Source organism: Oryzias latipes, chromosome 13 (assembly GCF_053564925.1).
Source record: "Oryzias latipes strain Hd-rR chromosome 13, Olatipes_Hd-rR_3.1".
In the NCBI taxonomy this organism is placed as follows: domain Eukaryota; kingdom Metazoa; phylum Chordata; class Actinopteri; order Beloniformes; family Adrianichthyidae; genus Oryzias; species Oryzias latipes.
In genome coordinates, this window is record NC_136249.1 from 6,962,270 (window position 1) to 6,980,204 (window position 17,935).

A 17,935-nucleotide genomic window follows, 5' to 3' on the forward strand; every position below is an offset into this window, starting at 1 on the left:
TGCATGCATGTGGAGGACAGTCCATTTAGCTTGTGGAAAAAAGCTTTTTTAGCATCCTGCTCGATCTGCAGCTGATGCTCCTGAACCTCTTTCCAGATGGCATGAGGGGGGAACAGTCCACGGGAGGGATGCTGGGGGGCCTTAATGATGGAGGTTGCTCTGCGTAGGCAGCGCTGCTCGTATAACTCCTGCAGGACCGGGAGAGGTGCACCTAGAATCCTGCTCGCAGACTTAACAATCTTGCTGAGCCGTTGTTTGTCCTGAAGTTGGCAGCTGCCAAACCAGGATGTAAAGCTCTGTGTCAGGATGTTTTCAATGGTGCCCTTGTAGAAGGTGATGAGGTGAGGTGTTGGATGAATGTTTTTAAATGGTGTACAAGTGCCAAAAAAGGCGTCTTCAAATAAAATGTATTATTATCATTACCAACAAAAACAGGAGAGAGGTCTTTAATGTTCATTACAGGCTCACATCAACTGTGAGTTTATCTGTACTTTGAAGCAGAAAATAAGAATTACAGAACAGATCTGTTACTTATTTAAGAAGTGATTCTATCCTCCACTCATTACCTGTATTACTGGCTCCTGTTTGAACTGGCCATCTGTATAAATAACAGCTGCCCACAGTCTTAAATAGACTTCTCCACCATTGTCAAGAACAAAGAGCTGTCTAAGAACACCAGGGACAAGCTTGTACATCTGAAGAAGACTGGGATGAACCAATGTACAAAACCAAGCAGCTCAGACAGAAGAGATCAACTGTTGGAGCAACTATTAGAAAATGGAAGAAAATACAAGACCACTGACAATCTCCCTCCACCTGGGGCTCCATGCAAGATCTCACCTGGTGGGGAACAAATGATTTTGAGAACATTTAGGAAAAACTCCGGACTACACGGGAGAACTGGTCAATGACCTGAAGAGATCTGGACTCACAGTAACAAAGAAGGTTACTAAAGGTAACAAATTATGTCATCGTGTTTTCAAATCCTGCAGAGCTCCAAAGGCCTTTTCTAGAGACCATCTGGACGATGATCCGGAGGAGGATTGGGAGAAGATCAGATGAGACCAAAATGGAACACTTTGGTATGAACTTCACTCGGCATATTTGCAGGAGGAAGAATACAGATTTTCATCTCAAGAATACAATAGTCACTGTGAAGCATGGGGGTGGAAGCATCATGCTTTTGAGGCTGCTTTTCTGCAAAAGGGACCAGGACAACTGATCTGTATTGAGGAGAGGCTGAATGGTGCTGTGTATGGTGAGATCTGGACAAAAACCTCCTTCCATCAGTGAGAGCATTGAGTGTCAAAAGTGTCTGGATCTTCCAAGATGTCAATGACCCCAAACACACTAACCAGGCAACGAACGAGTGGCTACGTTAAAAAGCATTTCAAGGTTCTGGAGTGGACTCACCTGGATCTTAATCCAATAGATAGAAAGTCCGCCCCAGACCATCACAGCTCTTGAGAAGATCTGCATGGAAGAATGGACCAAAAAAGCAGCAACAGTGTGTTCAAACCTGAGGAAGCCAGAGTTTCAATGCAAAGTATTGAAGTGAACTTTTGTTGACCAAATATTTATTTTCTGCACTTGTATGCAAATAAATTCTTTGAAAATCCTATGGGACAACTTGAGAATAAGGGACTGGCAAATACTTTTTTGCCCCCCTCTGCTGAATTTGTTCCGGTTCTAATTAGTTTTAGGTGGAGTGATAGCTACCTAAAAAGTTCAATTAAAAACCACAAGTGTTCAACAATTTGGAATAGAAAAGGCTGTAGCATACTGTGGTATCATACTACATGAAAAAACAAAACACTAGTTTGAGCTCAAACTTAAAGAGCTTGACCTGTCTATACTTGAAACTTTGGTGCTTTGGATCATCCGTTCCAAAGCACCGATCCGAAAAGATCATGCCTGATCTTTCTCTGAATATTTTTAGCAGTTTTGGTGCATAAGTGGCTTCTTTCCAAAAACTGCTTTTTAACCGGGAGACATAAATATTTCCCACTGAGACTCAGGTCTGCTGCATCAATCTGGTATAATCAAAGAGAAGGTTATCTCCAACAAGCTCAACTCAGTCTTTTACAAATAATGCTTTTAATGTATTATACCCTTTTTGTGTAATCAGAAAAAGATATATATTTCTTTAAAAAAGGACCAAAGATGATTTGTCTTCAAAGATCTCTTTAAAGTTCTGTTTATCTCCGCTAGTTTTAAACTGGATAAATCACCCCACCCTGTTCTCTACTGGATGTTTTTTTAATACGTCTTTGAACTCAACATCAAATGGATCATATTTAGCAAATATCTGAGAAAGCACATAGTACTTAGCCTAAAAGGAGACTTGGCAAATCAAACCAGTACTTAACTGGTGATGAATTTTCCAAATTTACTTTGTTCACATTTCACTTACAAAAAAAGAACGGATAATTAGTCCTTTAATTTCAGTAAATCCTGGGCTTTCCTGCTGGTTCAATCCTCAGAATTTCCTTGGATTCAGAGGTAAACAGTAGGAATTGTTACAGAGGGGGACAGTGTTTCCCCAGATGCTTTGAGTTTATTTTTTAGGGTTGAGCTTCGTGTATAAAAGTCAGACTTTAAATGATGTCTGGAGTGCAGAGAACAGTAAAAAGGCAGGAAAACCCCAAAAAAAACTTATTAAACTTTTTATATTTCTTCTCAAAATGAAACCGTTTTGTGACGTGTTTCCTCCTATTTCGTTGAGACTTCTCACCGATGAATCTGTTTCTGACACAAGAGTTGAAACCCCCTTTGTTTGGTTTGGATGTCTGCCAGATGGGTGGACTATAACAGATCAGTCACACAAAACGAGGCTTTTTGTGAATCTTTCCTCTGACCCACACAGCAGACGCACAAATTGCCAGACACATAGTCATACACACACACACAGGATGAAGTTGCTGCTTCGTCAGATCCCCAATTTCTTCTTTTCCGTGGTCACCACCCTGGCTGCTTCCCAGCACTCAGCTGCCAAAACCTGCTGTGTCTCTAAAGCCCAGTACACAGGTCCAAACCACAACAGTGTTTCTGTCTCCAGACATTTCCATATAAAACCAAAGTAGAGACATTTACCTTTTTTTCCTCTCTCCTTAAAGTTGCAGAAACTTTAAGGAAAAAAACTGCTGAGATCTAGGCTTTGTGTCACTCTAGGTGCCACACCCTGCTATGATTAAGGCCTCTGCTGACAATGTACGCAAATGCTGAAGTGCAGACGCTTGCACAATATTTTAGCAATTGTGGTTTTGCATTTAATTTGCACTTTTTTTCCCTCAACTCTGAATTCAAAAGGAAAGCGCAATCATAGGATTCAGTATTAGAAATTTATTTTAAAAAAAAAATTACACAAATATAAAATGATGTACAGTAGTTACATACATACAAATATAAACATTTGGACAACAGCTAATGCACTTTGAATTTTCAAGTCACAAAATAAAAACATTTACTGTGGAAGTTCAATCCAAACCAAAACTTGGACTCTGGACACCAATACCAGCCCCCAAAAGGCAGATTTGAGGTTGATCCCCCCCCTCTAAATACCACAGGAATGCAAAGAAAAACTTTACACAGGTAGATACAAAACCTCAAACTTCTACCCACATAGACACCACTGCATTGATGTGTGGTCATACATTATTGGTCCAATTCTTCTCCAAAGTAAATGTTTGACTAAAGAAGCTCCACTGTTGTTCAATGTTTGGATCCGTTTGTTCTCCTGCTGTAACATTTTTGAGATAAGGTACAACATTAAAGGTTTTAGGGGGTTTTAGTCTCGGTGAACTGTTTTTATGTTGTTATGAAAGAGTTGTTTAAATGGGGAGTCTGGTAGGAAAAAAAAGAAGAAGAAAAAAAGAGTATCCAAAAAGTTAGAAACAATACTTTGGCTGTCGGGAAAAACAACTACAAAGAAAAAGGGCACGCTGGTCTTTGGATTGTACATCTGAACTTTCTTCAAATGTTTCTGATGCAGCTAGCGTCAAGTTTAAATTAAAAAAAACAGGAAAAAAAACGGTAAGCTTCAGTGAAATACTGCCAAATTGGAACCAAAGTGAACAGGCGAAGTTGGAACAAAAGTTAATTGATTCGTCTCCAACAAAAAACTTGGTAAGAAAGCTTTATTGCTGCATCACTTATAGATAATTTTTTGCATGTTGCTGTTAAATCTCAAAAATGTTTACACGCTGATGCTGTAATACCGCTGCAAAGATACAGAAGGTCTGTTTCTGCCTGAACTTGGAAAAAAAAGTAACCAGATTAATAGAAAAAAAGTTTTCTTTCCAATTTAGAGGCAGAAAAACCCAAGTTTGACCAATGTCTGTGTACTTTTCATAAACAGTGTACATTACAATAGTTACAAAGTCAAGTGAATGTTTTCCTCTTAAGGTAAGGAAAAGGAAAGGTTTAGCAGCTTTTCACAGTAGCTCTAAGACTATAACAGATAGCAGTACTGGTAAGAAGTTGTCTCTTTGAAATAAGACATAAAAACTCAAACGAGAACTTTTTAGTGGTCCACAACAATCCCATAAGAGTGAAGAAGGCATAAAGTTATGAACTAGACTGCAATGTGTTTGACAGAAGGCATAAAAATATGGTATACATGGAAATAGAGCTAGAATGCTGGAAATATTGAACTACATGAGTCCATGTTTAGGCAATGGTTGCTAAAGCTGGAATAATAAACATTTTGTGCTGGTTTGTCATGTGAACACTGGTGTGAATGGCGTAGTGGTGAAACAGAATCCAAGCAACCGATAAATGTAGACTGATTGCATAAAAAAGTAGATAAGGCACAAGAAGGGAAGTAAGTTTATCACAGCACGATGCCCTCTGTGTTACAGTTCAACACTTCATTGTGTTGGACCTGCCCCAACTGTCGGTGGAACTGGCCCTGTTTTTGACTGGTCCAGCAATGGACGCTCTGTCCCAGTTTGATACTCTTGATGCTCGGGAGGTGTATCAGGACGTTGGCTGGCAGAGACTCTACACCAGAGCCAGACAGGTTGAGTTCTTGTAGGGCATCCAGTCCACTTAACACTGTAGGACTCAGACTCTGCAACTTAGGGTTGCCTGAGAGATCCAGAACTTGCAAACTTTGGAGACCCTTGAAGCTGTAAGGCTCAATTGTCTGCAGTTCACTGAGGCCACTGATGGATAAATAAGATAAATCCTTCAGTTGAGCAAAGGATCCCTCTTTAATTTCTGAGATAGGGTTAGCATCCAGGTTCAGATACCTTAGTGGAAGTCCTTCCAGGTTTGGAACACTCACAAGCCAATTGGATGACAGATTTAAGCTCTGAATGTGTGGTGCTCTTCCATGTGATGCAGTGGACACTGACACAAGCTTGTTATGGGAAAGGTCCAAGGTGACAGGTTCACCATTCACTTTAGCAGAAAATATATCCATGTTGAACTCATGAAAGTGGTTGTGGCTCAGGTCAACGTCAACCAGAGGAAGCCCTGAAAAGGAACCCACTGAAAGGCTATCCAGGTCATTGAGGCTTAGATCCAGACTCTCAAGGTACCGCAGCTTGGACAAAGCATTGGGGCTGAGCTGAGAACGAGACGGAAGAAGTTGATAAAGAAAAAAGTTCTCTATAATTGGCTCTGATATTTACCCTTTAACATCGGAACCGGTGAATTCTTTCAACTAGCGGAAGGCTTTTAACTGTTTACACAATTAGCATGATTCAAGCGGACTCTAAAGTGGAGAAAAGCAGCCTCAAAATGCAACACTTTTTATTGAAAATCTTATGTAATCTTCATAAATCAGCTATTTTTGTCGCGGAGTAAAATGGCTTTGCACCATCAAATTTGTGCAAAGTCGTTTACTGATCAGTTCAATCATCTGATTCTCTCTGAAAACAGTCAAAGTTTACGGTTTATCACAGAGCATGTGTAATTTAGCTGTCGACTACAACATATCCGGTGTTAAAGGGTTAAACACTTGATAAAAATAAAAATAAAAATCACCTTTGTAATATGGTTGCTACTGAGGTCCAAACTTATAAGTGTGGTGTAGCCTGGACCAGATAGCATGGTGTCACTGAGTGGGCCCAAGGTGTTGGAAGACAGGTCTAAATGGGTCGTGTCCAGTGGGATGGGAATGGGCATGGAGGGTCTCCAGGCCAGGCTTCTGCAGTCCACCCTGGTAAGACTGAAACTATCAAATAGCCCATAGCTCTCCACCTCACAGTGACAACCAGGATGGCAGTTCTTGACTGCACTGCACTGGACCGCCAGCAGGAGAGACAAGCAGAGCCACAGGAAGGGCCCCATTTTCCTCTAAAAAAAAGAGAGGACAAGCGATCAGAAACATGCTTGACAACACAACTGGGTGAATTTATAAAGTAAACTAGGTTTACATTTCCTTTTGTAATAGCCTCTGTTTAAGATCATAATTACAAAATGTTGGAGAAATTTGGTCACAGAAAAGAAAAATCTGTTGACTCATGATAGATGTGAAAAAAAAGAGGTAACTGGTGCCAGGTCAATTCACCAAACAGCCACTGGGTGGCTTATGACACTAGCATGTAAGCATTTGTCAACTTTTTTGCAAGAATACCCAAGTGTACTGTACAAATATACAAGCTTTTTCACTTTTGTGGTTAGCTTTTAAATCTTTAAATATTGATGTGATTTAGGCTTTTTGACTGACAGGAAACCATCAAATCCTCAGAGCTATAGATTAGACAGGAAATCACACGCTTAGAGGATTTGGTGAACTCTTAGCCAAGAAAAAACCAAAAGGAAAAAAAAGTCTGTAAGTCAGCGGGATGCAAACCGGTGTGCGAGAAGAACTCATGGTATCTGGGTAATCCAAAGCAGGTAAATCCAGCCCTGGTTTCTACCAGGGACACCTGGTCTCTGACAAACTCCCTCTGGTTGCATTTGCTTGTTTTTTTTGTACTACAAATCTGGTCTTCTTTCTCAAGTAAGTTGGTTTCTTAAAAGTCACGGGAACAGAATTTGTGGTTTCCTTAACCAAGGTAAAGGATTACCAAACCAGATTTTGGTACAGAATGTAAACATACTATATGGAAACATCCTGTACCAGAATGCATTTGCACGACAAATCGCATTTGCACACATCGAGCAGCTGACTTTGAAAGAGTTGAGGTAGCGAAGATGTGGAAACCTTATTCATGCTGTGGAGATTAACATGCAAACAGATTTCTATTCAAACCTGCAACCAGATTAGTCCAGTGAATGTTAGAACAGCCATTATTTGACATTCTAGATTTATGGATATCGTCTTTCTCATCGTGCAAACATTTTGTGGTTTTAGAAATTCAAAGTCGGAAATCAAACACCGTACACAAGGCTTTTGTTCAAGATATATATATTTTTTTAAAACTCTGTGTGCACTCAGACAAATTGTTGTCCATCTGATACACCGCCTTAAATGTTTGAGAATAAAAGAGGAATAAAAAAGAAACAAAAAAACTGATAATACTTATAAGGAATAAATAAAACCGAAAAGCTAACAAACCTTTCATTCGGCTCTTGCTTTGTCCCTCTGCGCACCTGTCCCTCCTGCAGCTCTTTTTAAGCCATGTGTGCACACAAATACACGCGCTCACACAAAGATAAGTACGAAAAGTGGACAGGGGTCAGCAGTTGTGTAACCGCTAGAAATGTGCAGTCACTGTAAGCCCGATTAGTCAGAACACAGCAGAGTGCAGGTTGGAAGACAAGCCAAAGTTTTATTGCATTACAGCTGAGTGAGAATTTTAATTACTGCATTGGCTGTCGTCTGCCACTTTGTTCTAGACACTAGAGTGTAATTACCACTAAGGGTCGCTGCTTGAAACCCACTAAGGGAGGGACACGAGCCATTCTGACGGAGGGCTGCCAAACGACAATAAAAAAAAAAGGAAATTGGTTTGAATACTTCTGTTTAAAGTATCAACTGCAATGTAGAGCAGGGGTTATTGTGGTGTTATCTAAAGTTGTGTAACAGCGTCATTTGGAATTCACTGTACTTGTGGGTCAACAAAACACAGTTCAAAGTCTACAGCAGATCACCTCTGCACAGAGTTGCTTTCCATGTCTAAACCTATTAACATTTGTTAAAAAATACCTTGCTTTAGAAAAAATACAATACTTAAAAAAAATACTGGCAATTTGTTTGGTTCGTGCACAAGTCAGTCAGTATCTAAAATGTTTGTCATATGTAGGTGAAAGTTTAAGATTCTGCCGAAACAGGATTACTTTATCGTGCACAGATAAACCTAAAGGCTTTTAATTAAGATAGCAACACCAATATTGCACTTGCTAGACACATTTTGATAGTAATGTATCAAATGAGATTAAAAAGTACAGATTTTAAACCCAGAATGACCGACACGAGTTAAATGGACAAACTGGAGAATCAGAAATGAAATTTAAAATGAGACTACAGGACCAAAAAGTCTTAGATTTAGCGTCTTTAAAGACCCACTCCATGGAAAACCATGTTTTGGATGTTTTTAACATGTTCTCATGGCATTTTTCTAATGGAGTGACATATATTAGGAAAATTAAGCGCTAAATTCTATTTCAGTCAGACAACTCATGCAGTAGTAATGATATTTATTTTCACATCTTTTAGTTTTGCTTTCACATACTTTGTTTTGCATTTCACATTCCTTTAACTTTGCATTTCACATTCCTCTAGTCTGTATTTCACATTCCTTTAGTTTGGCATAAGACTCAATTCCATGCTATTGCAATTCCATGAGACAAATTTCCATAAACTTTGGGTAATAACTACCCTAACGGAGCTCACAGGTGGAAGCCGGGTGGGACGACAAACGCAGTACTTCAGTAAAGAAGGATGAACAGCTTACACACCTGGACTTAAATAGGACGTTGCACAGGTGAGTTGATTAACTGAACCGTCCTAGCGGAGTAACTGAAGTAAAGCCTGCCAGAGTTGCCTGCCCCGGAATGCTCCCAAGGTGGCTTATTTCTGAGTGTTTCTTAACTCAAAGTTCTGTGACTCAGGAGCAGACCAAAAAATGCCGTTAGAAGCGCCAACAGTCCCGCCCACCACCCAGAAGCCGGTTTGTAATGAACTCCTGCAGAAACTATGTCCTAGAAAACATGAGTTTTTACCTAATTTTGTCTATAAACGGCATAGTTACCACTGACAATAGATCAAAAGCTGATTGGAGTGCAGCTTTAAAACACTTTGCATTCTCCCAGCCTTCACAGACTAACAGCAAGGTTAAATTAGATCCAACATGCCGAACAAATTGTCTTTCAAAGCAAACATTCTCTCCAGTTGCACACTCATCAGATTGTTGTGTGGGTTAAAAGTCACATCTCTGTATTCCTGATGACCCGCTTTACCCGACTGCATTTCTCTGATTTTGTTTTTTTGCTGCCATTTAAAACTGTGAATTTTCTGCACCACCTGTTGCCCTCACTTTCAGGACAATAAATCTTGACAGGAAACTCCTTCCAGCGCAACCGTCAGATCAAACGCTTTCCAATCACTGCAATTAGCCTGGAGCAATTCCCTGAGTGAGTTTTTGGCAAATGCCTCTGTTCAAGCTTTTTTCCCCAAAGGTCCCAACAAAACCTTTTTTTCCCCTAGTATAACAAAACTATCAGCAAGTTGTTAGGTATTCATTTTGGTGTTTGTTGAGTTCATCTACCTTTCACCTTGTGATGAAATGCATGGTGCAGCAATTAAAGAAGGGTGTTATCAATAATCAGATTACATGTACGAGACTTATTTCCCACGAGCAAGCAGTTTATTTGAGGTCAAATGAAATATTTCCTTTCAGTCGCTTCTCGTTTACCCTCGCAGTCATCCAGCAGAAGAGTCTGTGACTGAAATCTGAAGCATTTGCATTCATGTCAAACTTTCATCCAACAGCTATTGTGTGTCAGCGTCCATCAGATGCCACTCTTCCCTGATTTATCATTGGAGTGTGTGGTTGAAAGGTGTTGCATTAAAAGCTGAAAGCTACATTATTTATATAAGGACTCAGGGACTGATGACGCGGGGACTTTAAATTATCCTGGTTGTACTTTTGCATTTAAAAACTCTCATTGAAAGTCCTATTCAAGTGCCTTTTTGCAAAGCTGGGAGAGTGGTTTGAAACAATAGCATAGATTAAAGAGGTTTCTAAATGGTCCACCTAAATAATATAAAAAGTTACTAACAAATTAGGCCTTAAGAGCGTCACAAACCATAGCAAAGAATTTAGGAATGTGCACTTGTCAGTGACCTTCTGTTTTAAGGCACGAGCCGTTGAAGATAACCGATCACAAGAACCTTCAAGCCCATGAAACACACTCATCCGACATCCTGAACCACTTCTTGTCATGCTCTGATAACTGTACTAACAGGGTTAACGTTCATCAACAACAACAGTCAAAGCAAGGCCTAGCATCCTCTCACTAGGAAATCAATTCATCTATTTTCTAAACCCAACAAATCCCTTTTGAGGTCAGGGGTTGCTGGAGCCTATGCCAGCTAAAGTTGGGTGAAGGCGGGCTATGCCCAGGACAGGACGCCATACTGTTTGCAAAGTCACACAAACACTCACACCTACAGACTATTTAGAGACCCCTATTAACCTGAGACGTGTTTTTGGACTGTGGGAGGAAGCCCACTGTCCAAAAACTCCACACAGAAAAATCCCAGCCAGGATTTGAACTTTCTCGCTGTCAGGCGAGAGTTCTTCACTGTGGAGTCGGGCTACAGAAAGAAAGCTGTGCTTTGCCTTGACAAGACACAAGACCCATGTCCGGAAGGCAGTTCTGGCCCTCAAGTAACTTGACATGACCTCCGTCAAAGGTGAGTTGTTGAAATATAACTATTCCTGTTAAAAATAACTGATATTTAGAGGGAAAAGGTTACCTAAACTTTAATAGGAGGGTGGAGAACTGGCTTTGCTGTTCGTCAAGTTCTCCATTCCTGCTCCAGAAAGACACAGAAGATCTGAGCTGCAGCTCCCAACAGTCAAAGCCTCCCACCAGGCTTTATAAAATAAAGCTCTCAAATCTGGATGCAACACAATCAAACAAAAAGGAAACCAAACCACAAAGACATTTCTACTCCCCCTAACTTTTAAAAAACAAACAACTAAAAGAGCCCACAAGCTCATAAAACAACAGCTTTATTTCTGTTTTGAGTGATCCACAAAAAAATCATTCGTATAGAAAAACCACACCTTACTGTTAAAGTATGAAGAAAGTAATCTTCTATAACATCAACATTAAAGACCCACACCAATGGAAATGGTGTTTTTAACATGTTCATGTAGTTTTTTTCTGAAGATGGCTGCACGATATGAGGAAAACTCGCGATATTAGAGATTAATCTTGCGACAACGATAACATTTGCGGTATATAAACAAATAGCAAAATAACCAAAAACATCCTTCCCATTTCATTGCAACAGTTTAAAAATTATACTCCAAATGACCCTCATCGACATAGGTGACAAACATCTAACATAATAGGCCTCCACCTGATTGGTCAACAACATGAAGGCGTCCATCCAATTGATCAAATGCATAAAGGGATTTATTTGATGAAGATTGTTTTAACCCAGTTAATGTTTACGATTTAGTTTTTTATTTTGCCGTCTTTTGTGATATACATATTGCAGAGCTGGATATTGCCATAACGATAAATTTGCGGTATATGGTTCAGGCCTAGAGGACAAATATAAAGAAATTTAAGCCTAAAATTGCATTTTAGCGTATTTCTTCATTCATTTATTTTTGAATCAGGAGCAGCCACAACCTGTTTGAAGAGGAGCTCATTTTTGACGTAGAAAGTACACTGGGGTGGCCACAAGCTCCCTGCTCTGACCTCTCAGTAACGGGGAAGGGAGGGGGGGGGGGGGGGGGGGGGGGGATTGCTCTGAGCCAACAATCCCGTCCCACAACTCCAAGGTGAGTTTCTAATAAACTACTGCTGCTCTGCAGAAACTATGTCCTAGAACATGACGCAGGTTTATTGATTTGAGCTAAAAACGACAAAACCATTAATAAAAGGCCAATGGGCACACTTTGAAAATAGATCAAAAGATGATCGGAGGGGAACTTTAGTGAGATTTGCTATAAAGTTTCACTTTTTCACCTGAAACCAACAAAAAAAAAAAACAATGACTGTAAAAGTGAAATTGACTGACCACATTTAGAGAGCGTATACTAGCAACTTTCTCACCACAGAAGAAAGAAATTGTTATTGGACTGCATAACTATGGGAATCATAAGGCTTTTTTTTGGGCAAACTGTTGTAGTGTCTGCAAAGATCCTCATCGGTTTTGCTGGTTTTAATTTGGTTTTATGATTTTAATTCTTTTATGTTTAATGATTGTGCAATGTTTTGTTGTCCATGTGTACAGCACTTTGGGCCTCCTTGTCTGGTGGTGGAAGGTGCTTTATAAATAAATAAATAAATGATGATGATTATGATTATGATGATGAACAGCTTCAGAAAAAGCAGGAGCAGCCATGACTGTGATGTAAAGGACCATTTTTAGATCTGTGGAGGCTTAAATGCTTAATGTTAGGTGGAAAAGTTGTTGTCGGGAAGAATCTCTGTGCTTGCAGCTGCAGAATAATGAATATTTATGTTGAAGCCTCAAAAACGTAGCAAAAATAACGTCTGTCCAGCACGAGAAAGCGCTCAGTCGTCCCTCAGGACAGTACTACGAATGGCTGCAAATTTTATTTTTGATTGTTTTAAACCCAAACAACGTAGATCCAAATACGTTGGCTTAAACAGGGCTGTCTGATCTAATCATAGCTGATGTTGGGCCTCTACTAGTCACTGTTTACACACTGAAATTTATCTATCTTCTTTTAATCCTGTCATGCTCTTTTGTCTTGTGAATGGGGTAAACATGACTGTTTTTGTTTCTTTTTCAGACATTTTTTTCCGTTTTTTTTCTGCAAAGACTCACATTTTGATTTTGTAAAACTATGCAGACCGCAATAAAATGAAATTAAAACAAAATCCCTTTGTCTTTTTTAGAACGTTGTTCCTGTTTGTGTGCGTTTGCCTCTGTCCCATCGTGATAACCGGGCAGGTCCCTTCAGGAGTCGCCATAACCCCTTTGATCATTCAAAAGATCATTAACTCTGCTAATCTCCATGTAAACAAACAAAAACAAGGTTTTTTTTATTTATTCTACATGTGTCGTTTGCATTGAATCTGGTTTTTAATGGTGCATGATCAAAATCCGTTTATGTTAATAAATACAATAAAATGTGATTGTTTTTCCCTACGCTTCTGCACTAACGTGTGGAAACAGGTTTGTGTCGACTCATAACAATATTTGGTATTGCATTGCAACACAATGTGATGCAATCCGTCTTTCGAAATGTATTAAATAAAAGCTCAATGTTAAGTCCTGAAGCAAAAAGGAAAAAGAAAGAACCATGGTGTTGGGGTCAGACATGTTTCATCTCCATCAGACAAGATTTACATTTTTATTCAAATGTGAAAGCGTTTTTATAAATAGGAAGTTCAATTTAGCTTTGAAAAGTACAATTTGCCATTTTTGGCTGTAATTATTTTACAGTTTATTGGTATACATATTTATCAAAGAGAGAGCTTTTTCAAATTACTATTTTTTTGTTTGATTCATCCTGACTTTTAATAAGGAAATACTCAGAAATGCAGTTTTAATCTTAAATTCTAGTAGATTTGTCCTCCATCATGAGAAAAAATGCAAAAAGAACATGTTCGAAAAACCAAACATAGTTTTTATGGGAGTGCCAGCAAATCTAGAAAAATAAAAGTTTTCAATAATTTTTTTTAAATTAAGATTTCATACCTTTGGTTAAAATGTGATGTTTACTCATAAAACAAGAAAATAAAATTAAAAAATTCGTCCAAAAGTATACGTAAAGTAAAAAAGACTAAAATCACCAAAAAAAAAAGGTTTAATTGAATGAACCCTAACTATTTTACACAAAGATTATTTGAAAACAACCATCAACCAACAGGAATATAGTATCTGACACAAATTATTATGAAATATCAATTTAAAAAAAAAGTCTATATCATTTATTTTTTAAACACATTTTAAACAACAAAGTCGCACTTACTTTTTCTTTCTCCACACTGTTGTGTTTTTAATAGCAGGAACAGAAAATACAGCATAAAAACAACAAATTTAATTCATCAAAAGTCAAGAAAGGAAACCAAGGTTAACTGTGACTAATTCTGTGGTCCACCAACATCCCCGCACTGCCCCGGGGAGCGAACAGGAAAGGCGCGCGTGCTCTGGTGCGCGGACACCCCGGCAGATCAGATTTCTCGCGCGGCCGTACGTGGCAAACAGCCGGCAGAAAAATGCACAGAAATGTCACCTCCAGCTTTGTGTCACCTTTATTATCCTCCTCCTCCATCCTCCTCCTCCCCCCACCCCCCCTTACCGGCTGTCAACACAGCCACGCGCACTTCGTCTCGCGCGTTCTGACCACTTTGCCCTCCTCGGCGATACCATCACTATAGAAGAGATGGTATCAGGCGTGACGACCGTCTAAGTCGGTCTAACTACAGGTCCCACTAGGTTTTCACATTTCAATAAAATCCAATTTAATACTTTTTCCCCCCTCCGAAACTAATTATTTGGCACTTTCACGCAGTTCGAGGAGGCTTGGAAAAACTTACTTTCATCCGGGCTTCTTCTCCGACACTTTTTTCACTTCACCGCTCCCATTTCCCGCCGTGCCCCGCACCGCTGCTGTGTCCCGGCGGCTCGGCTCGTTTGCGGGTCTTCATGAGCTTTGTGTGACTCTTCTGCCGCTAGAACCCCTCGCAAGATATATCCACGCGGGGACGCGCCCCGCCTGCTCCCATTCCACGAGAGTTCTGCCTTCCTTTTTAGTCAAACGGCCGAATGAAACCCACTTCCTGTCGAGGTTTTCAAAATAAGGGCTGGAAGGCCAAATGTTGGGGTCACTACAGGGGCGTCTCCAAGGGGAACATAAGAACCTTTGTTCACCCCAATTTTTTTTTAATAGTAACACGTTTTACTGGATTTAAATAAGAAATAAAAATTGAGTAAGTTAATTAATATATGCTAAAATACACCTCTTCTTCCAAATGAATACAGCTGAAAATAAATATGTCGATTATTGCAGACAGCCCAGCTTTAACAATGTGTCACTCATTCTAAAGGCTGACAATGATATAAGAATTATCACAAATATAGGTAACGCTTTATAATAAGAGTCCTTAATAGACTATTTATAAGACATTAACAAGCACTAGAAATGTCTTTGTAAGCTTCTTATAGGTACATTAATTAGCAACACCAAGGCAATAATCTCTGATATTATTCTCAGGGGAAAACCTGAAAGTTGACGTGGAAACAGGGTATAAACTAAAATTTGCTTTGCATGACTCAACAAGAAGACATGGCAAAGTGAAAATAGTCCCTTAATAATGTGAAAATATAAGCCCAAACAAGATTTTTTAAATAAATTAAAATCAACATTAATAGATAAATAAATAAACATTTTGTCCAGCTTTTGTGTTAAATTGGACTTTTTAGTATTCGTTTTAATCTGAAAGTCCTTCATTTCAAATCCAGCCTCCAGTGGCCGTTTGTGGAACTGCGACAACCTTCTAACTATGTTCCAAATTTGGGATTTAAAGGTGAGAGCTTGCTATAAATGACACACAAGTCATTAAGTTAAGAAGAAACCATATTATGCAAACTTTGACAACAGCGTAGTCATTTCACACATTTTAACAGACTGATTTTAAATTGGATGGAGCTTGCAGGTCTGCACAGGCGTTAACTCATACATAATAGCAAACACATTGAAATGTTGTAAAACAGTTTAAAATGAATTGTGATTCTCTCATTCTTGACACAGTGTTGCACACTAAAACATGTCTGATTATAGCCCTCACGTTGGCCGTATGAGGTCTGACTTTGTCACATGACATTTATATGATGTTTTATATTATAGTCATGCCAGATGAGACACAACTGTATTGCAGTGCCATCTGATGGCAGCAGTGGGAAGGTTGTTGATCCAGGTTCTTCAGTGTTATCATTGATACCAGCTGTTAATGAGTACAGAGCTGCTTTGTCCATTGTTTTTGTACAAGGAGAAGCTGAACTGAGCCTTCCACCACAGATAACCTCATGCATTTCATCAACAGCATTTTATAACTCACCAAAACCTAATTTAACAGAAACCTTAGCCCAAACTTTTATTTTAACAAGGCGTGAAATTTTCGTGTGCTCCATTTTCACCTCTGAAGGCTTGACAGAGATGCAGAAACAATGTTAAGCAACAAGCCTGGTTGTCTTACTTGGCCCACAGTTTCCTTTTTGATGAAACTGACAGTGAGAAACCAGACCTTTCCTGTTACAGAAAATAGACCCCAAAAAAAAGAGCTCTTCCTTTCAATATGCTGTTGCTTATGATAAAATTGTGGAACTTTCTAATTGTTTTTATTTTTTTTCGCGTCAGCTAGTGAAACATCAAAACAACCACATGTGACCCAGTAAAAGGCTAAAGTTTACCAGAAGCAAACCTCACCAAGAACCTTTGTGGTTAAAAATGTCAGCTTTGTGCTGAAAGTGCAAAAAAGTAAGTTGTGGCAGAAAAGCAGAACACAATACAACTTGACAACAATTTGAACTGAAATGACCACTTTGTGTTTACAGATTGCAGTCGTGTTTTCAATCCTCTGGAACACAAGTGTGATTGTGAAAGAAAGAAATCAAACTAGATTATAACCCATTAACCAGCTTCAGGGAGTAATTTAATAAAAACAACAGATTCATTTCTTTTTTTGTGAATTTTGTGGAAGGCAAATTGAAAATAATTTCATAATTTAACTGACAGGCTCATTGTTTTATTCCTAATATTCATTCAGTTACCTACTTGACTTGCCCGCTAGATGGCAGCAGAGCCGTAAGGAGGACGTGGACACAGTATATTTCAAAAAATCCTTTACTGAGCTTAAAAAAACATGCACTACAACTTTAAGGTTACTAAATGTGTAGTACAGTCATGGTACAGGTGTGCAACGTTTTTTTGTTGGGAAGGGGGTAAATGAATAAATAAGTAATAATATTTACTAGTTTTTGTTTGATTTTTTCCCCCAATGCTCCTGGTTATGTTTCTGTACTTTTTTTGTAATTCATTTTTTTTGCTGAAAGGATAAAACCCATAACAACCTAATTAACCTTCAAACGTGTGGCATAAGCTGGATTCAAGGATAACCATCCACATTAAAAATTGAACAATTTCTTTTAACCGTCTTCCTGGGCGTCCCGTGTAACTTTTATCCACTCATCGCTGTGTTTTATCTGCTGACTTTTTCAATCATTTGATTTATTTTGGCTGTGGTTAGTGGTGTGCTTTAAACCAGTGGAGTGCCTTTTTCTGCATTTACCTTGAAGCTTTCCATTTTTTATGAATGCACGGCAGTAGAACAGTGGGGCGGTCTCCAGCGCAGCATTGTGCTGGGTTGTGCTCTCCGCTTAGTCTGCACACAATATGCTGTGTCATCATTTCTCTCCCCTATTCCTGGATACAGGACAGCGTTGTCAAGGTGTTATGTTTAAGAGGCTCTTCAGCTTACAGGGGATGTAGGTCAACAAAGGTGGAATCCTGGTATTTTGATGAAATATTTCTGCTGTGTTTTTTTTTTAATGGCTACATGGGAGAGTTTGTGAACGATTAATCCTTGAAACTTGTTCATTTTTGACACACTTTTATTTGTCAATATTTTTTCAGAGTCACTCATTTGAGCCTAACGTTTTGTGTTGACGTTCTAGACTGCCAGGCAGGCTGTTTCACCTTTTGAACCAGGTCTGAAAAGACTGACGTGAGCAAGGTGCTGTCGAGCTCATGAGACCCACAGGGAAAGCCCTTTGCTTTCTGTAATTATTCCCCCTCCACCAGGCTTCACATTTATTTATTCT

At 39.2% G+C, this 17,935-nt stretch overlaps 1 protein-coding gene across 3 annotated transcripts; it reads right to left on the reverse strand.

The window, feature by feature from the left end:
• Positions 1-3,327: 3,327 nt before the first annotated feature.
• tsku (tsukushi small leucine rich proteoglycan homolog (Xenopus laevis)) lies at positions 3,328-14,913 on the reverse strand. 3 transcript variants are annotated; one of them, XM_004075872.5, is made up of 3 exons: positions 14,653-14,913; positions 5,992-6,303; positions 3,328-5,572 (listed from the first exon to the last, which is right to left on the reverse strand). In XM_004075872.5, exons 1-3 carry the CDS (start codon positions 14,656-14,658, stop codon positions 4,832-4,834), a joined length of 1,059 nt encoding a protein of 352 aa, XP_004075920.1. In that variant the 5' UTR covers positions 14,659-14,913; the 3' UTR covers positions 3,328-4,831. The 3 variants fall into 3 exon arrangements, with proteins under 3 accessions (XP_004075920.1, XP_078785638.1, XP_004075921.1); XM_078929512.1 differs by lacking the exon at positions 14,653-14,913 and adding an exon at positions 14,085-14,365; XM_004075873.5 differs by lacking the exon at positions 14,653-14,913 and adding an exon at positions 7,511-7,624.
• Between the last annotated feature and the right edge of the window lie 3,022 nt (positions 14,914-17,935).